The sequence below is a fragment of the Dipteris shenzhenensis genome, chromosome 17, assembly GCF_047967505.1.
Source record: "Dipteris shenzhenensis isolate YYH24624 ecotype China chromosome 17, Dip_SZ_1.0, whole genome shotgun sequence".
Taxonomy (NCBI): domain Eukaryota; kingdom Viridiplantae; phylum Streptophyta; class Polypodiopsida; order Gleicheniales; family Dipteridaceae; genus Dipteris; species Dipteris shenzhenensis.
The window spans coordinates 2,885,384-2,905,390 of NC_141612.1; the positions used below are offsets into that span (position 1 = coordinate 2,885,384).

Here is a 20,007-nt window from a genome sequence, read left to right on the forward strand (position 1 = left end):
TGGGAACCCGAAGAGACATCTGATAAAATGTCCCACACTTTTGCGAACCATTGATGTGACATTTCCTTATAACTGTCTCTCATCCCCTCCATTTCCCTTGATCATTATGTCATGCATGAATGAAGGGAGAAATGTTCAAAGTAGGTTGAAAAACATCCAAAAATAGGCATCCATATTGCCCTCCTTTGTCCAGTCCATGGACTTTAGGCAGGATTCACACTAGGCTAGCGGAAGACCTCCAAAAGGAATGCTTTGACGTTGACCAATCAAAGTCGCAGGCCTAGATGCCCTCTGGCCTAGTCTGAACCAGGCCTCAGCGAGTGTTGCAGGTTCATTGTGTATAGTTTGCAGGTTTTATGTGAACACTGATAGGGGGGAAGGGGTAAAAAAAACACAAGGTTTTGTTTTTCCTAAGATTTTGTTGTCAGCCGTAGTTCCATTACGACTGGCAAGTGCAGGGGAAAAGGACTTGCCAGCGGTGCCTCAAACACGGGCTTGCCACCCTCCCCACGTTTTTGCTATCTCCTTCACCTGCTTCTTCCCTCCTCCCCCCCCCCCCCCCCCCCCCCCTTCTCTCTCTCTCTCTCTCTCGCTCTCTCTCTCTCTGTTTGTGATTTCCTGGCTCGTAGAGCTTATTCTTCAACGAAATCCGCATCATGGACAACGTAGCTGCCCATGACTACCTCGTTGACGTGGTCCTCGTCCCTTTGCCTTTGCACTCTAACCGTCGTTTTGCCTTCGCCTAGCTTTAGCTCCTTCACAGCGTGTGTGGGTTCAGCGCCTTCTCACACTCCCTTGCAGCCGCTTGATCAGTTTGTGCTATATGTCGTAAAATGGCTCTGTGTTGTTTAGCTGTTATCTAGAACCTCCGAGCATTCATCCTGGTGGTCACTGACTACCTCCCAATATTTCATTGCAGGGCCTCATCGAGGAACAAAAAAATGGTGCAAGGATTTTGGTTTTGAACAGACCACACAAGCTGAACTGCATTACGCTTCCAATGGTACCGTCGATCCTGAAAGCGCAAATAACTTCAGTCTAGGATTTTTACGTTGACGTGGAGGCTCTCCGGAACTTACGGAAGGCTCGAAAATTTTGTTGTTTTTGTCCAAAGTTGTAAGGAATACGTGTCTGTAATCACATGTGGATGAATTCTGGTCTATGGCAGTAGCTCCATTGACTGAATATGTTCGTTGGACGGCCTGGCTACTCTTCAAGTTATAGCCGTCGGAAATCAGTGTCAGAGTAGATGGCTTCCACAATATCTGGAAGGCTGGCTACGATTCCACAGCAATCTGCCTCACCTCGCTTGTCAGAACGGGAAGTCGATTGTCTAGGAATGGGATTTTCATTCCTTCTTCCCAAATTGTCTCATGCTACGTAAGGCCAGCAAAATCAGTGACTGAGATTTATCAGTGTGAATGAATTGATGCCTGCGAGTCGTATGCAGCTGCAGCAGAAGGTTTTGCGTTCAAACTGTTGGAATTGATTTCTCAAAGCCTCGGCCTGCCTCCACGCCGCTTTCATCGCTATTTCGAAACTTGGAATACCATAGGATGCAAATGTTGTATGAATAACTCTATTAATGTATACAGAAAACACAAATAGGATCTTTGAGATACCCACAAATTACGACTCGTGAATAGGCTTGATGTAATCGCTCCATTGAACTGGTTGTAGCCACTCATTAAACGGTTATATCTAAAGCATGCTTGATTTAGGTTCATGGATTCCCAATCTTCTATAACTGCCTTCTTGCATCTCAAAATCTCTTTGATTTTTGTGCCTGTGTGTGTATGTTTGTGGAAGTATGTGTGTGTGTGTGTGTGTGTGTGAGAGAGAGAGAGAGAGAGAGAGAGAGGAGAGGCAGAGAGTGTGTGAGTGAGAGAGAGAGGACCTGCAGCCCTTGCTCCAGCCCTTGTGTTTGTGGAAGTATGTGTGTGTGTGTGTGTGTGTGTGTGAGGTGTGTGTGTGTGTGAGAGAGAGAGACAGGAGAGGCGGAGAGTGTGTGAGTGAGAGAGAGAGCTCCGACCTGCAGCCCTTGCTCCAGCCCTCCCATAAGCTCTTTAGCCTCTTCAGATGAGCCTGTCTGCTTCAGCTACCTGCTGCTCCAAATCAGCGTCCATAACCAGCTGTCTGGGGTCTTAAATCCCTGCCGTACAGTCCCGCTACAGCTCCGTACAATTTCATACAGGTGTATGGACCTGTACAGCCTGTTCCGCCTTGTTCAGGCTGCTGCTGCCGGCTGATTCCCTGCTCCTGGGTTGCTGTTTGTACCGGGTTTGCTTACGAGCTGCTTCTACACGCTGGTTCTGAGGGTTCTCTCTTCCCCTTTCTCTCCTTTTTGGTTCTTGGGTCTTGTGTACTCTTTCCATCGCCAGAACCTCTTTTTTTTCTCTGATTCATAGTTCATCTTGGATCTTTTCTTGGTCTTTTCTCTTTTCCTTCTCCAGAACTTTAAATCCCTAAATATCTCTTTCCCCTTCTTCTCCTTGCAAATACACTATTTTCTTCTTCTTTGTGGGCTATTTTTCAGGACTGTTTTTTCTCTTTTATCACTTTACAGGTACCCCCTTTTTGGGTTCCATCTTCTTCAGAAGACATGGCTGAATACTTTTATGAAAAACTTTTCAAAAGGATCGATCGGTTCAATGCAAAAAGCAAAAGCAAGCTGAGAGTCAGCATGACCCTATGCATGATTCTGTTGAAGCACAACTGGTTTATGATGTCATGCACCAAGGATTTGCAGACACAAGGAAAGAGTGGAAAGACTCAGTTCCATCGGTTGGTCTCATGGTTGAAGTGGATGAAATTGTGGATCTAGTTAGAGAATATGCCAAAAATGCAGTCATTTTATTTTTTTCAGGTCGGATGCCACCTGTCGCAGAGGTAGGCAACTGGTTGACCGGAATACTGGCTGGCTCGTTTGTTCGTAAGGTACACTATGCAACCAGAGGCTTTTTTGAGGTCATCATGGTAGATGAGATTCACAGGTAAATGCTTTTGGAACATTTGCTACTCTTGTTTGAACAGCAAATGGTGCATGTTTTGCCATGGTCCCCACAAGGGATTATCAGGGTCTAATTTGACATCGATGTCCGGTCTGGGTTGAAGTTGTAGACTTTCCACAATGCATGGCTTCACTCTTGTCTAAAATTACAACAACTTTAGGCAAAGTGGTTTGCCCACCACGGCCTAATGGCAACTCTAATTGATTTTGCATTCTCTGGGATACTGATACCGGAGTCTTATTCAGTCACGGTGAATAATGTTGACATGGGAAGTACATTTTATAAATTGAAATGGGGATTATTGTGCAGGGGCCTGCTTTGAATGTAAAAAATTTGGGCACATGGCTTCACAGTGTCCAATGAGTCAGCATAAAATGCCTCCTGCTACTTTGCCTGCTCAGATGCTCAATAAGGATGCTTCTGTATCTATTGGAAACAAAAATAAAGGTAATAGACAGTTTTTTGTGAATCAGGATAAAGGCAAAGCCCCAGTTGTTTCAAATGGGAGTGCTTCTTCCCCTTTGCTTCCTGCTATTCAACCCTCAACAAAAGGACCAAAAACCCCAATTGATGGATGGTAAAGTCTAAGAAAAGTTATTTCTGTTCGACGACCTCCACCCCCTCGCACTTGGAATGGTGCATCTTCTAGTGAAAACTCCCCAGAGGTCAACTCAGGAATTGGAATCACATGGGCTGCAATGACAGCGAGCAGAACCCTCTTCCCTGAAGAAGAGGTTGTTGCATTGCTATCTACTCCTCAGGCGGGTGTTTCTTCTCAGAGAAGAGGCCCTGACCCTGAGGTAGAAATGCAGGGTTTACAGCCTGAAGGTTGCTGCTGTACATAATTGTTTTTTCTATAAATATCTGTAAATATGCTTACTCATATCAAATGCTTTACATTAAATGTTCAGGGGATGTGTGACAGTAGGAAGTGGAAATCTGTGTGGCTGTATATTAATCGATTTCAGCCTGATATAGTGGCATTACAAGAACACAATCAACATGTCTATGCAGGAAAGACAGGTCATTGCTGCGGCTATGATATCTTTTATGCTGGGGAGCACTCTTTCTCATGTGTGGTCACTCTGATTAAGCATGAGCTTCAGCCAGTTATTGCTTTAAATGACAATCAAGACAGATGGATTATTCTTCAATGCATCATTCAAGGCGAGGTGTTTGAATTTGCTTCTGTATATGCACCTCAATCTTCTTGGGATAGAAGTGCAATTTGGGATGCCATGCAACGACATCCATGGAGACATCATGCCTTCATATGTGGGGATTTCAATAATGCTCCGTAATAGGATGACAATACATTAGGAAATACTCATATGTTAATCTATGAAAGGCATGCATGGTCTCAATTACTGATTCATCTTTATTGTTGATCTTTGGAAGGAATTGCAGCCTTTGTCACCTGGATACACTTTTCAACATAAAGCCCTTTCTTCTTATCAGGCACGTCTGGAATCGTTGGTATAGTATAGCTCCGCAATAAAATGATGATTTTACATGTAAAATGTGGGTTGACTATGCCTTTGTGCATTCAGATCATGCACCGCTATGGTTGAGGCTATCTTTTCATGATATGCCAGATGATAGATTGCCTCAAAGGCGACATCTGATTGTGAACAATAGCTATTTGCAGCATGTTGCTTTCAAGGCAATGGTTACTGAAGCATATCAATCTCTGTCTTCTCAGAGCCACTTTGATATTGATAATGCATGGGATTCTTTTGTTTCCAAAATGCAAGTTAGATTATGGCAAGTCTTACATGAGGACTCTGAGGGAAACTGTTGCTCAGGCTAAATTGACTTGTTAAGACGTCACTGAACTCAGTCACTTTCGTCCTTTGTCCTTGCATGAGCAAACAACACTATGCCAAGCTAAACATTGTCTTCAAATCAATGATCATAGGAAACTTGCTAAACGAGAGACCAGAGCAAGACAAAGAGCTTTCAAAGATAAAGGCTGCTCTTCCAAACAAAGTTTTAAAAGCTTGCATCAGAAGAGATTAAAAACAAACATTTGCAGGGTGCTTATGCCTAATGGTTCATGGACTACATCACGGTCACAGCTTGCTTCTGTCTGTGTACATCATTTCTCTCAGCAATTTGGTTATGCAGATCTTCCCTCACAACAGGTTTTGTTTGCAAGAAATTTACTTTTACAGCATGTTTCTCTTGTTATCTCCACTACTCAAGATTTGGAATTGGAGGAACCTTTTATTGAAAGGGAATTGTCAGATGTAATCAAATTTTGTGGTAGATGGAAATCTCCAGGATTTGAAGGTCTTACAGTTGAGTTTTTTAAAGAATATTGGCCTCTTTTGAAGCATACTTTGCTGCATATGGTGAATTCTGCTTGGCAAAATCAGAAAATGCGAGACACATGGAAGAGAGGTCTTGTTAAACTCCTTCCAAAAAAGCAAATATGTGAATCTTTGGCTGATTGGAGACCTATCACGCTTATGCTAGTCATTTACAAATTTACTACCAAAATGATTGTTGATCGGATAAAAGGCTATTTGCATGATGGGTTGCATCCTGCGCAATATGGTTTTGTTCCTCGTAGGCATATCACAGACAACATTGGTGACGCCTATGTTGGAATAGAATATGCCAAATATATGCAGCAAGATGTTTTGCTATTGCAAGTTGATATTGCCAAAGCTTTTGATACTGTTCAGTGGGACTTTATTTCACAAACAATGCAGGCCTTGGGATTTGGCACAAAAATATAGCAAGTTATCAATTGGCTATATCAAGATAGTAAAGCTGCCTGCATACTTTCAGGGGATATTTCTACAACCTGGACTCTTGGTTGTTCTGTTCGGCAAGGCTATCCCCTCAGTGCTTTACTATTTGCCATAGCCACTCATCCAATGCTTCAATATATGGACCACCTTTTGGACACTGACATGTTGCATGGATTGGAAATTCCTGGTAGCCGTAGCATGATCGCTCAAGCATATGCTGATGATTCTTTCTTTACCCCGAAAAATACTCAGAGTGATCTCTCCTTGATTATGCAGGCTCTTTCTACATATGGCTTAGCTGCTGGTCTTCATGTGAATTTCATGTGAATATTCATAAATCCAAGCTATTGCCGTTGCATGCTAAAGACTGGCATAGTCTTTTGTGGCCTGGGGAAATTGTTCCAACTTCTCAATTGATCAGACATCTTGGCTATCCTCTAGGTTGTTGGGGGCTCACTCGTTCTCAACAAACTGATTGGGTGCTCATAAAGTTGAGGGCAAAACTTGAATATCTGAAGCTTGTAACTTGGCCATTACATGTTCGTTTGCGAATAACGCAATCCATTTTGATAGCATACATACAATTCTATCTGCCCCTCATCATGTTTACTAAGGCAGATCTGGTTTCCTTTATGTCTGCTATCATGGAGATTTTTTGGTGTTCAAAAAATGGCAAGAAAAGTCTCAGATTGAACATACTCAAGACTCAAATGCATATACTTGCTCACAGGGGGGAAATGATGTTGCAGTTTATGCAAGGGGATCAGCCTTGGGCTTTCATGATCCGCTCTCTTTTGTTGCATATTGATACTTCTGCTTTTGGGCATTGGCAGTCTACACAGTGGGATTTTCTATTTTGCTATATTCAAGGCAAGATCAGAGGTTGCCCTTTTGTCTCTCGTTTGCTTCTTGATTGGAAGCATATTTTATCCCACTTGGAATGGAATGGTAGGGATTCTTTGTCAGGAAATTCCTTGAGGGCTGAGAATATTTATTGGTCCAAAGTATTCCACCGTTCTTTGGCTATACAAGAACCCAGGCGTTCTTATTTTATATCTTTCAAAGATATTTCTTCTGTGGCGGATGTACTTCAAGATGATGGCACTTTTTTATCTTTTTCTGCGGCTGCTAGTAAGTATGTTTTGGGAGCTCATTATTGTCCTTTATGGCACAAAATTTCAGAAATGCTTCAACCTTTCTTGCCAATACCTCATTTGGAACTTCAGAATAGGCTTGAGGATTGGACTCTCCATTCTTCCTCTTCTTCAGCCCGTTCTTTGAAGCTCTCACACATCATAGTGTCTTCTCTGTATAAAGTGTTGTTACCTCCGCCTTGGGTTTCTGACAGAGCCAATTCTGTTTGGCATATGGATCGCCCATCAAAGTGGTGGAGAAAGCGGCTGCGTCTCCTTTGGCATTATAAAGTCCCTCTTCGGCTATAGCTTTTCCTCTGGCGAGTCCTACTTGGCATTTTTCCATTTGGGCAGTTACTCGCGCATAGACATATTGCCCCGGCTGTTTGCCACAGATGTCTACATTTTGCTGAATCTGTGCCTCACATTTTCTGGCATTTTCCACATACTTGTGATTTCCTCGCTGTCACTCGTTAGGGGCTTCGAGCGAGATTTCCTACTGTTACTTTTGGCAAGTTCTTCTGGTTATTTGGTTTTCATCTTGCTGGACAGAGTTTTGATTTATTTTTTGTTGTGCTACTGGGCACTTTGGACTCTATGGATGGATAGAAATCATAGAGTCTTTGATAATCCCACTTTTCCATCTTTCGTTTTTTTCAAACGATCTCTGCGGCAATCGTTTTATGATTGCTTTCAGACTCATTCGATTGATCATGATGTATATATGGCTTATACTGAAATTTTCAGTTGAGTAGTAGTTACTCTGCTTTTGGAGTAACTATATATGTAATTATTTCACAGCAATAAAATATTTCTTCTCACAAAAAAAAAAAGTGTGTGTGTGTGTGTGGTGTATGTGTGTGTGAGAGAGAGAGAGGGAGAGAGAGGGAGAGAGATGAAATGAAATGGAATGAGACTCAACTGGATTCTATGCCACAAGCAAGATAAAGCTAGGCATACTAATCTCTTGTTGCAGCTCTACAAAGATGTGCCACTTATTGGAGATTATGAAAGCACACGCTATTTGGTTTCTCAGTTCAAAATTTTATGTGATTCCTTTTTGTGCTTTTAGATCTCTGCAATGTAGCAGCCTTTCACTCTTTCCAATGCAGCTGTTGTGTTTGTCTCTCTATTTCAGTTACTTCACGTTTTCGAATTTGGTCAAATACTCCCTCCAGACTAGTGAAAGGAGAAGATAGTTCACTTGTCTATAACATGAGCATGAGAAGCATGGAAAGTAGCTGAATCCATCCAAAGAGATGCATAGCTTAGGAGCATGGAGCCAAAGCATAACCGATATTGTTGGAAGAAGTAGAAATGCTCCCGTGGAAGGAATCAATCAGTTTGCCAATTTATTCACTCGTTAACAAAGTTAAAAAACACCCTTAAATAGGCTCCCCTCTAGAAGGGGTCTAAATGGTTGGAGAAACGGAACCTATCAGAAGAAGTACTAGCAGTAAAAAGGCTAAGTGCACGAAAACACGATGGATAAAATATGGAAAATGGTGGAGATCCTTTATGTAGTTTTCTTGTCATGCAATTTTTGCCTTGTGAAATTTACAAGTTGCATCCTGTAGATATGGTGATGCCCTGTTAGTGCGGTGTCCAATCAATTGCCTTTTCACAGAGACTGAAGATACAGTATTGTCTTCCCAAGCAGTAGTGAACTTCATTTTTATATAGAGCTCGATAAATGCTAACCTTCGTCATGGGTGAGTTTGCCCTTCACTGCCTACACGTTGGCAGAGCTTAGCATGAAAATCTTCAATGCTCATCTTTGTGGGTAAATGGGCACCTGTGTATAAGAGCATACATCTTTGCTTTGACATCGTATGGGCATGGATGAGATTGGTGGACATGTCATATTGGCTAGTCCCTATGAGTATGATAATTTTTCATCTTTAGGTGACTAACCTAAGGTCAGAAACTGCGCCCTCGCCCTCGCTCCGCCTCGCCCCTCCTCCCTCTCCACTCCGCCTTGCCTTCCTCGCTCCGCCTCTGCCCCCCGCCCTGCCTTCTCCTGCTCCGCCCCGTTCCGCCTCCCCTTGCTGCTCCCCCGCCCCCGCTCCACCCCTCGTTCTTCCACCTCCTTGCCTCCCAATCCCCTCCTTGCCGCCTCACACCTCCTCCCGTCCTTCTGCCCTCCCGCCAACGCGCCCCCCTCGCCATTCCGCCTCCCCCCCACCTTCTTCTTCTCCTCTTCTCCCGCCTCTCCCATCCTCCTTCCTCTTCTTCATTCCTTCCTCCTTCTCCACTCCCTTGCTCCCTCCTTTCTCTCCTCCCTCTACTTTCCTTGCCGCCCTCTCCTTGTCTCTCCTCTGCCTCGCTGTCCTTCTTTCTTTTCCTTTTTTCATTTGCCTCCCTGCAGTGGGAGCATTCGTGTTTGTTACGATGAAAGAAAATCTTGGTGGTGACCTTTGGTCTAGCCAAAGGGGCTCTATGGCAGCACCCTCGACTCCCACAGCCATCAAGGTTCTTCTTTTCCTAGCTGACAAGCAACATGTACAGCAGGCAGTTCAGTCCCTTTAGGACAAGGCGCTTGTGGATAGAATTGTGGGTCTCATGCCTACACGGAGACATGTGCGAGAGTGGATCCAGGTGAGCTTGACGTTAGAGGGTGACCACATCCAAGAGGTCGCCATCTATGGACGAGGCATTTTTCTCATCCAGCTGAGCTTCCCTGACACCGCCTCGACACTTGTGGAGCAGAGCCCCATACTCTTGGGCTCGCACCTTGTCTACCTCTTTCCTTGGTATCATGGGTTGACCGTGGAGGACATGGATACGACACACCATGTTCCACGGTTTTTGGTTACACTCCGCTTCCCAGGGCTTCCCAAGGAGTATCGAGCCATTCTTCCTTCCATTGGTTGGGCATTTGGCACAGTGCTTGAGTCCCTGCCAGAGACGACCGCCTCCGTTTTAGCAGATGATGGAGTCCCCAGGATCAGATTGGTGGTGGAGAGCCCAGAGTCCCTCCCAGAGTTGATCCTTCTTGAGATCCTGGAAGGGGGCACACTTTGCCAGAGGGTGGAGATCTCAGGGTTACCAGGCCAGTGTCTTCAATGCAGACAGATGGGTCACCTCGCCAGAGATTGCCCTTTGCCTCCACAGGGTTGGAGAAGTGGTCCTCGGAGTTGTTTGATGCTATTTTGGGTAATCAGATTATGCTCATGATGGACGAGTGGATGGGACCACAGGGACTAAATCTTTGGTACGCCCATGGTGTGGAGGTGAACTTTCAGCTGAGCTTCACGCGCGAGGAGTCGGTGTGTGGTTTGGCGATAGGAGTTATCAGATTGCCGATGGAGGCAAAGGTGGAGCAGGCACACTTTTGGCCCCTCCAGATGTGCACGGAGTTGTTCGGGGTAGAAGCCTCCTTCATGATGAAGTGGGCACGGAAGATCGGTATTGAGCCGGTATCCACCCTAGTACGATGCCGCACAGACACTAACTACTCGTCCTCCAAACCCCGGCAAAATCACACAAGATAGTCTTTCTAGGACAGGCACCCACTCACAGGAGAGCCTTGTTTCCGACTCCCCCATCCTCATGAGCTAGACCATAGTGAGTTGGAACGTACACCGGCTCCACGACCATGTTCGTAGCCAGCCGCAGTACCTGATGCTCCGACAGGAGTTACAGAGGGCAGTGGTAGGGCGGGCAGTGGACATCCTTATGATTCAGGAGCACATGTTTTCAACAGCAGACATCAAACGATGCCATCACCTTCTTCTTGGGAGAGGTCTAGAGGAGTGGTCTCCCGCAGTAGGATGGAGCGGAGGGGTCTGATCTCAATCTCACAGACTTTGGCTTCAAAGGTCTACGATAAGGGTGAGCTCATTCCAGGACGGGCAGTTTGGATGGGAGTTCAGAGGGGAGAGTCTAGGATTAAAATCCTGAACGTGTATGCCCCAGTGTGTAGACAGCACCGCCCGGCCTTTTGGAGGAGGCTGCTAGAGTGTCTTTCGGATGTTGACTCTTGGATTGTTGGAGGGGACTTCAACAACGTGGAGTTTGGGGAAGACAAGCAGGGCGGCGCCTCGTTCTCTGAGATGCCAGTAGCAGAGCGTAGTACCTGGGAGCTATTCATTTTCATGATCAGTGGCAGAGACCGTGGAGAGAGCCAGAGTTCAGCAGGACTCCTGGCAGCCTTTTCTTCTCCTTCGGACAGAGGAGACATGATGGATTGCTCGAGGGCTTCGACCACTTCTATGTTGGGGACTGGGCATTACACAGAGGCAGATCTACCGGGATTTTGGCAGGTACCACGATGTCTAACCACACTCCAGTGGTACTTCACTTGGATCAGCCTTGTCGAGGTCTTCCCCAAAAGGGGGGCCGCATTCCAGAGGACCTCTTGCAGGACGAGGAGATTCAACAGGTTATGGTAGAGATCTGGGAGCACTCAGAGATGGCACCGAGTGAGGACTGGGTTACGCGGGTTGCCGATGTGATTCAGAGGAGCAGTGTGGAGCTGCAGGCTCACGCCCTTAGGCGAAGGAGGACCCTTCAGGAGCGCATGCGGGCTTTGAGGAGAGACCTCGCCTCCATCGAGAGGCTCAGGGAGCAGGACCCAGTTTCTCAATGGCTTAGACAAATTGGAGAGTGCTTGTCTCGAGCTTCAGGACACGGAGCTGCGGCGGGCTGAGTTCTCCTACCATTCGTCCTGGGCCTGATGGCTACAGCAGGGGATAGGATGACGAAGCAATTCTTTCATACCACTGGGCCCCGATCGACCGGCACACAGCTACAACGTCTCCGGAACTCGCAGGGCATCATGCACACTGACCCGCAGGAGATTCTTGACATGACCACCGGATTTTATAGCCAGCTCTTTCAGACAGAGAGGATGACCCCAGCTGGTCTTGTGGCCCGAGAGCTAGTTTGGGATCACGTTCCGACAGTAGTCTCGCGAGACTTATACAGTAGACTTGAGGAGCCTTTCACAGATGAGGAGCTCTGGGAAGCCCTCAAGGCTCTCCCGACCCAGAAGTGCCCAGGGGAGGATGGCTTGACTCCGGCCTTCTTTCGAAACTTCTGGGAGATTATCTCCACCCCTTTCCGTTTAGCTTGCCAGGAGATTTTCAACACAGGCCTTCTCCCTCAGTCCTTGTGTAGGGGGTGAATCTGTTTGATCCTGAAAGGGGGAGATAGGTCAGATATCCAACAGTGGAGGCCGATCACTCTGCTTGATACTGCATACAAGATTCTCGCCAAGGTCTTGAGTTTGCGGTTATGGCCTCATCTTACCGACATCATCCATGACACAGACTGGGTTTGTTAAGGAGTGCAGCATCCTAGACAACATCTTCACGTTCTGGGAGGTAGTGGATTGGTCCAGGGAGGAGTCACAGCCACTGGCCATCCTTCTCTTGGACTTTGAGAAGGCCTACGACAGGGTGGAGTGGTCTTTCCTGGAGGGCACTATGAGGAGATTGGGTTTCTCAGATAGATGGGTCAGAGGAGTTTCAATGCTATACGCAGGGAGCTCTAGTTAGATGATTATCGGGAGGACACACATGTGAGGCCTTTCCTCTCTCTCGCTTGGTCCGCCGGGGCTGCCCACTAGCTCCCTTCCTCTTCTTGTTTGTAGTGGAGGCTCTGGGCTACTATTTGAGATCACAGGTGGTGGGTCTCACAAGGTTGAGGCTCCCAATCAGGCAGGAGAAGGAGCTCCTTGACTTGGAGTTTGCAGATGACACGGCCTTGTATGTTGAGGGCACCACAACTAATCTAGAGAGAGTTAGAGGCGCCTTGGCTATCTATTGTGAGGCCTTGGGGGCACGGATCAATTGGACAAAATCCATAGGCTTCTTCATGGGCTTTGAGGAGACACAGGAGATCCGTGAGTAGGGGAGTGACTTTGGTTTCATATGGATACTGCGGGGCCAGACAGCGAGATACCTTGGATGCCAGATGGGTATTGACATCACAGTAGAGCAGTAGATTTCCCTGGTCCTTGAGAGTGTTCGGCGCAAGCTTCTCTATTGGAGCTCGGTCAAACTCTCCCTCGCAGGTTGCGCCTTAGTGGCAAACCATGTCCTTCTTGCCACTGCCTGGTATATTGCCTCCTGCTGGTGCTTTCACAGAGGATGCATTGGGCAGCTCCGACGGTTGGTACGGAACTTCCTCTAGGCAAGTTCAGACGGCATGAGGAACACTAGAGCCCGAGTAGCTTGGCAGATGGTGATCATGCCACAGGCACTAGGAGGCTTGGGTATCATTGATCCGGAGATGCAGAGCAAGGCCCTTCTGGGCAAGTTGGTGGTTCGTGGCCTCAGCCCAGGTGCCGAGCCTTGGAAGCTCCTCTTACAGAGAGGGCTTGTGAGGAACACCCCACGCATTGGGGGGCACTGGCAGCCTTCACATAGATGGATCTTCTCAGAGACCCCCCTTACGGGGAAGGGCTCCCCCTTGATGAGGAGTCTTCACAGGGTTTGGCAAAGACTAGCAGGGGGTCTCATCCTTGCTCCGCCCAGATGCAGAGAGGAGTTTGAGCGTCAGTCTCTTATGTGGCACCTAGAGGTCAGAGATCAGGAGGGACGTATGCTTGGGCAGTGGACTCACATTGGCTAGGCTCAGTGGGACAGTGGTTCAGCAAGGTCTTTTGGTCACTGGACCAGACTACCTATGGAGGCAGAGGCTTTCTTGACACCCTAGTGCATCTGAGAGGGGCAGGGCAGCGGATGGGTGAGATCGACTTAGCCATTCCTGAGTCCTGGTGGGAAGAACTTCACATTTGGAGAGACAGCAGATGGTTGGGGCAGTTTTCCCGTACTGGTGTTCCCTTGAGGATTTTGATGCAGCGTGGCAACACGCACCCCAGCTTCTTCCATGTAGGACCTGGAAGCCTACTTCAGCCCCTCACTGGGAGTGACCCTGAGATGGATGGGAGTCTTGATGGGATACACTGGTAGATGATCAGAGTGGTAGGACGCTTGGGGAAGGAGTGACACATTGATCCTCCTAGTATCTCAGAGCAGGACGCCTCTAGTTGGTGCCTCTGGCTATGGGAGGGTAGACCTCTGAGGGAGGTCCAGTGGGACCCGGGGGAGTGGTTCTGTCCCTCCAGGGGTGGCTTAGCTGAGATGATAGATGAGGTGCCTTTCTTTTCCTACACCACACAGATTGGCAGGAGACTTTAGATGGACTCGTTGAGGTGGACTCCCTCAAGGGAGAGACATTGGGTGACCCAGAGAGTGCCCTAGGATGTTCGCTCCATGTTTTGGACGCGGTTGTGGTCCAGCTTGCGGTCGAGGAAGATTTCATACTTCTTCAGGCTGGCAGCCCATGGAGGCTTGCCCATCGGTCCATGGTTGGAGTAGATGCGAGTGGAGGGGCAGTGCCATTGTTGCTCAGATGGTGTCCTGGAGACTATCCTGCACTGCCTATGGAGCTGTCGTAGCGTAGCAAGAATCTGGATGAGAGCCCTTAGAATCATGACACGTATGTAGAGTCTCCACAGAGACTACACCTGAGGGATGGTGGCTTGGTTGGACACGCGTTTCAGATTGATGAGATTTCCCCAGCCTACCGGATACAGGGTCAGAGCATTCAGAGGATTGCACTCCACGAGGCAGTCCCCCCTGACACCCTGGCTCCTCCTCCCCCTAGGGAGGACAGTGTTTGGGAGGTGGTAGCTAGCATCACGGCTTGGAACATTTGGGTGGCTCATTGCAGTTTACGAGGCAGTTCCCCTTGACACCCTAGCTCCTCCTCCTAGGGAGGACAGTGTTTGGGAGGTGGTAGCTAGCATCACAGCGTGGGAACATTTGGGTGGCTCGCTATAGTCTTGTGATGGGAGAGCACCCGGTTCCACCCTCGGCTACCTTGGTTGCCATCTAGTAGCATGGGACTCCAGGCTCCATGGCGACTATCGAGAGGCGTGCTCGTTTCTGCAAGGCTTGGCCTGTAGGTGTTTTCTACATCTTCACTCCGCGAGGGATTCACTGGCTGTATAGTACCCCCACTTGGCTGTTAGCCCCAGTTCCAGAGATCCCCTAGGTAGTGAGCTGGGCTTCTTTGGAACAGGCCGGTTTTCTTTCTTTCAGCCTTTTCCGGTTTTTTCATACTCAGCACCTTCGGGGCTGTTAGTCTTGTATGAAATCTTTCAAGCATTAATAGAAGGTTCCTTTCTTTGAAAAAAAAAAAAAAAGAAACTGCGCTGATTTTTGTCAAAAGATATTTTGGAGAGAGAAAATCCTTGCTAGGTGCCAGGAGAGAGAAGATCTTTGTTAGGTGCTAGGAGAGAGAACGTCAAGGCTCATGCACTGATACTTCACAACGCAAAGATACCTGGACTCTTTGGTGCGAATCTTGTGTGCACTTGTGTGAGGGATTGAGATTGACAATGGAAATGGTTCGATTTAATATTTCTAATGTTTGTGCAGACATTATATGTATATGTAAGTACATGTAGACCTTCAAAATTAGCCTTCATATCAATATGTGCTTGCGTGCATCAGGGATTGCATTGATAATGAATCTGGTGGATGAAGTTAATTTTGCTCATCCCATGAATGAATTCATCTTCATAATCTGTTCTAGAAGGAATGGCAAGTTTCCATCATTGTTATCTTTGCTAAGCATTTGGGGGCACAATCAACAACTTACTCAGAAGTGTAATTGATTTGAGTAAGATGCATAGGTATCCCTTACCTTGCTTCTACAAGTGAAGGCATCTTTTCTTGAAGGAGCTTTGCTCATCCCTGGTTTTTACAATTAGAGGAGGATTTCTCACTAGTTTTTGCTAATAATTAGAATTTGTGCACATAACTTATTTCGAAGTGTAATATATTTCTGTAATGTACTTGTGATTAATGCCTGTATGTATGCAATCTGTACGATGGTACATAGATGCGTCTCAAAGAGCTTCACGACGAGACGAGAAATGACTACAGTCTACCCAAGTGTGCAAATATGTTTAAGCAAATGCTTGCACTAAAAAGAAAGAACAAGGTTTGTCTTCAACCATGGCCCCAGAACAATGAGCAATGTTCAGATTGGGAAGTTCCATGTCAATGAGGGAAAAATATAAAAAGCTTCCTTATATTTAGATGCCATCTAACTGTGTATATTGCATGACTGGGTTTCTAATTTTTTATTTGTTAATCCTTATGGCAAGTATGAATTCACAAGAAGCCTCTTGAGGGACTTGCTACCAATGGATATCACTATCATGGGCTAATGCAAGTTATGAATTATGGGCTGAATTGAAATTTATACTTTGCAAAGTTTGTCTAAGAAAGGGGTTGGCTCTTTTACATTTCTTGAGATATTGCTTGATGAATTGCTGATTTTATGGTGTGGAGCTATAGGTAGTGATTCTAACCTGCTGATTGTCTTTTGAACTGCTCTGATTCAGGTAAAGAGGCTTTGTGAAGTCTATGAAACGTGGGAGACAGAAAAGGATGTGAAATTGATCATCATGAAGGTATTCCTAGCGAAATGGTTCCTTAAGCAATGTGGATAAAGCATTTTTTAAATAACAAGGAGTAAATTCGATGACTCATGTACTTATCTTTTTACAGGGAGCTGGACGGGCCTTTTGTGCAGGTGGTGATTTACGAATGTTCTACAACCATGGAAAGCAAGGTGGATGCAAGTTTTCAGTGCAGATTAGGCTTTTGAATGATGGCAAAAATGCAATACTGAGCATTTCCTGTTAACCTTTACATAGATGGAGCATGCAGAGAGGTGGTTTATAGAAAGTATTGGTTGGACTTCCACCTTCATTCATACAAAAAGCCGATGGTAAAGTTTCTTTTTACACATCCACTCGCATGATGGTTGTTTATCTCACCCCTTTTTGAAAGAAAACTTGATTTCCTCCTGTGTAGTAGTGTTGGCCTTGACCGAGACTTCAAGAAGAAATACTCATTTTTGTGTTGTTTTTCTGGATTCTCTCTCTGGCTGAATAAGCAACAAACTCACTTATGAAATCGACATGCGTGTTGCCATGTACGTCACCCTAATAACTTATGTTCAAGTGGCATGGAATACTGTGCCTTTCGATTAATGGAGAAAAGAAAGAAAGAAATATTAACGTCTGCAAGAGGCCTCGCGGGCCTATGAGACAAAGTGCGAATCCAAGAAGTACCTCATACAAGCCACTAAGGGCTGAAGCAAAGGGTTCACTAAGACCCTTGCTGAACTGAAAGCTGAAAACTGGAAGCAAAAGCTAAAACGCTAACATGCTCAGCCAGTGAACAAAATACTAGAGTAGCAAAGTAACAGAAGCGTGTCAGGCGCTCAGGGCTAGCACTCCATTCCATGGCTGTCCATCGGATTGATTTCCTGCTTATAAAACTGCATTTTTGCCCCCGGTTCTTGCCATAGGTTTTGTAGCATTCTCTGCGTCACTAGCTCCCTGATGTCTCATGCATCTTCGGGGATATCAGCAGCAGTTATAGCCCATAATTCCATCCATTTCAGCCCCTCTTTGTGCCATCCAGCACTTCGCGTAGCTTCCATTGCTTTGTGTGGTATCCTATTGGCGTCCATCTTTCCAACTTTGCTGAGGTATGCCATGAATTGGCACAATGCCTCTCCTTCGAGAGGTATCATACCTGTCTCAGCCAACAAGATGGGGTACGGTGTTTGTGCCTTCACTCCTAACTCCCCTATGAGAAATCGTTTATGCAAAGTCTCTATTCGGTTCCAGTAGGCCCGAGAGAGAGAGAGAGAGAGAGAGAGAGAGAGAGAGAGAGAACTCTAGTTGGAGTAATTAAAGAGCCTGCTTTCCTGAGATGGATACCTCCTCAAAAGAGGTGAGCACTATGTGACCAAGTCAATCACAAAGATAAAGAGAGAAAGGATGGGGGGAGGCCGAGAGATCCAATGGCTTGGCTAAGGCACCAATCCATAAAAGGCCCAGTGCCGAAAGATAGGATGGGCTGTGAGATTGGCAAAGACACCAATCCATGAAGGCCCATCCCCTAAAACATTATGTAAGACAAAGATAATATCAAGATCCTATGCTGCAGATGATAAAGTCCTGAGATGGATACCTCCTCAAAAGAGGTGGGCACTATGTGACCAAGTCAATCACAAAGATAAAGAGAGAAAGGATGGGGGGAGGCCGAGAGATCCAACGGCTTGGCTAAGGCACCAATCCATAAGAGGCCCAGTGCCAAAAGATAGGATGGGCTGTGAGATTGGCAAAGACACCAATCCATGAAGGCCCACATCCCCTAAAACATTATGTAAGACAAAGATAATATCAAGATCCTATGCTGCAGATGATAAAGTCCTCAACAATAGGAAATAGAATGAAAGACTTCAGGGTGGCCTGAAGTTAGCTGCCTCCAGTCACCTTCCTTTTCTGGTGATCAAATTGCCCGTGTACTGTATGGCAATTGGATGTATCCTAGAAAGAATATCCTTCATGTGATAGTCCATGACAACCCAATGTGTGAAGTGTAGAGATGGCATGGTCTACGCCTTCTCAAGCTCTAGCATAGACTACGTGAAAACCTGCAACTTGCCCTCCAATGCCCATTAAAACTTCCATTGGTGGTCTGTATTTTCTTTTTTCCTATTCGTAGCCTCGTTTGAAAAAAAGGTTTTTTGGGGGGAAGGGATTCTTTTGGAAGCCTTTAACTAAAAGGGCATTTGGTCGTAGCGTGCTAAGCATGAGCATGAAAGGAGCTGTGGAACAATATTACTTGGAGGTTGACCTTGATAAATATGTGCATTCCTAATCGTTAGGCATAGAGTTGCTTTGTAGTTCTCATAGATGATGTGAGCCACATGGAGGTGGTGAATTTGTGGGTGGGGGCACATTTAGAGATTATGGGACCAAGTGTCAATATTGTTTTGAGTGCTACAGAGAGTGCAGTTAGAAGGGGAAACTTTAAGGGCCAGAAGAAGTGCTTTCATGCGTTCCCTATGTATTGGCCAAAGCACATTTTGAGAGTGGCGACAATTTCAGAATCTTTAACCCCTGGCATTTTTCAAAACTTGTTGGAAAGCTTGGCATCTAAGAGGAAATGTTTGGGTTGAAGGAAAAGCTGCCATACAGGCCTGCATTCACTGCAGTATCAAGAGGGGGGAGGTGAGTGAACTTGACTAGAGGCATCACCTGTCGCGCCAAAAACGCAATGTTGGTTGTAGAAGAAAGAGTAGTTGTGAAGAGTGATGGTACAGGTTAGGGGGCTAGAGTAGTAAGAGTAGGAGATGCACAGCTTATTCATAGTGGTATTCCGGAGGGCTTCAGGCAGGCAGTAGTATGGAAAAACACTTTATAAGGGAGCTTAGATTTTGAGGGTATTTTTTGGGTAGAGGTCTACCTCCATAGTCATGTCTACCCTGTCTTGTGTAAGGAGAAGAAGTAGGGATAGCTTGAAAGCCACAAATTTTAATCAGCTGACTCCATGGAATGTCTGTGGGGGTTCTATATTGTATGTTTCCTTGATAATTCCTTCTTTTTCTTGTAATATATTGGTTGAAGTCTCCAGCCATAATCATGGTTGTGTCAATCCTATGTAGTGTACTAATCGCGTTTGTAATTGTTTGGATTATTGCTGGCATGAGAAGAATATCCTTCGGGTGCATGGAATTTGGAGAGAGAAATCAGGATTTGGAGGGGGGATCTAGGACGGAAGGCTATTTGGATTCTGATGTCTGGAAATAAATCTGAGATATGTGATCGGGGAGAGAAACTGGAGATGGATTGGAGTTAGAATCCGAGAGCTGTGGCATCATCCACATCGGCTTGATATCGGACAAATGTGCTTTGCAAATTTAATAGGGAGAGAGATCCGGAATTGGGTCCAGATTATTGATCTGGCCTCCAGATTGTCAATGGAATCCAGATTGATAACCGATCAGGCCTCGATGATGTTGGACCTATGGATTGGTCTTGATGATGTGGCACTGTTGAACCTGATGGATGTGCACTGTCTGCTATGGGGTGGGCTGGAATTTGTGGCGGACTTTGTGATGGGACTGGTGTGACAGGATCTTTACCAGGAGCCAAATGCAGATAGGGATAAGTTGTGCCCGTGGTTAAACCACATCGCAAACGATGGCAGAGATAGATGCTTACACAGCCTAGGATGGAGCCGACGCCTGGACTGAATTTCAATGCTGAATTTTGAT

At 46.1% G+C, this 20,007-nt stretch overlaps 1 protein-coding gene across 1 annotated transcript in view; it reads left to right on the top strand.

Annotated features, from left to right (window-relative positions):
- Window positions 1–572: 572 nt before the first annotated feature.
- LOC147891527 (3-hydroxyisobutyryl-CoA hydrolase-like protein 5) overlaps window positions 573–20,007 on the top strand; it is a 106,148-nt gene continuing 86,713 nt past the window's right edge. The window contains exons 1-5 of the mRNA XM_087388247.1: window positions 573–695; window positions 920–1,003; window positions 16,271–16,339; window positions 16,437–16,500; window positions 16,586–16,659. Of these exons, the coding sequence (XP_087244373.1) occupies window positions 657–695; window positions 920–1,003; window positions 16,271–16,339; window positions 16,437–16,500; window positions 16,586–16,659 (330 nt within the window). The 5' untranslated portion in view covers window positions 573–656. The remainder of the gene's footprint in view (window positions 696–919; window positions 1,004–16,270; window positions 16,340–16,436; window positions 16,501–16,585; window positions 16,660–20,007) is intronic.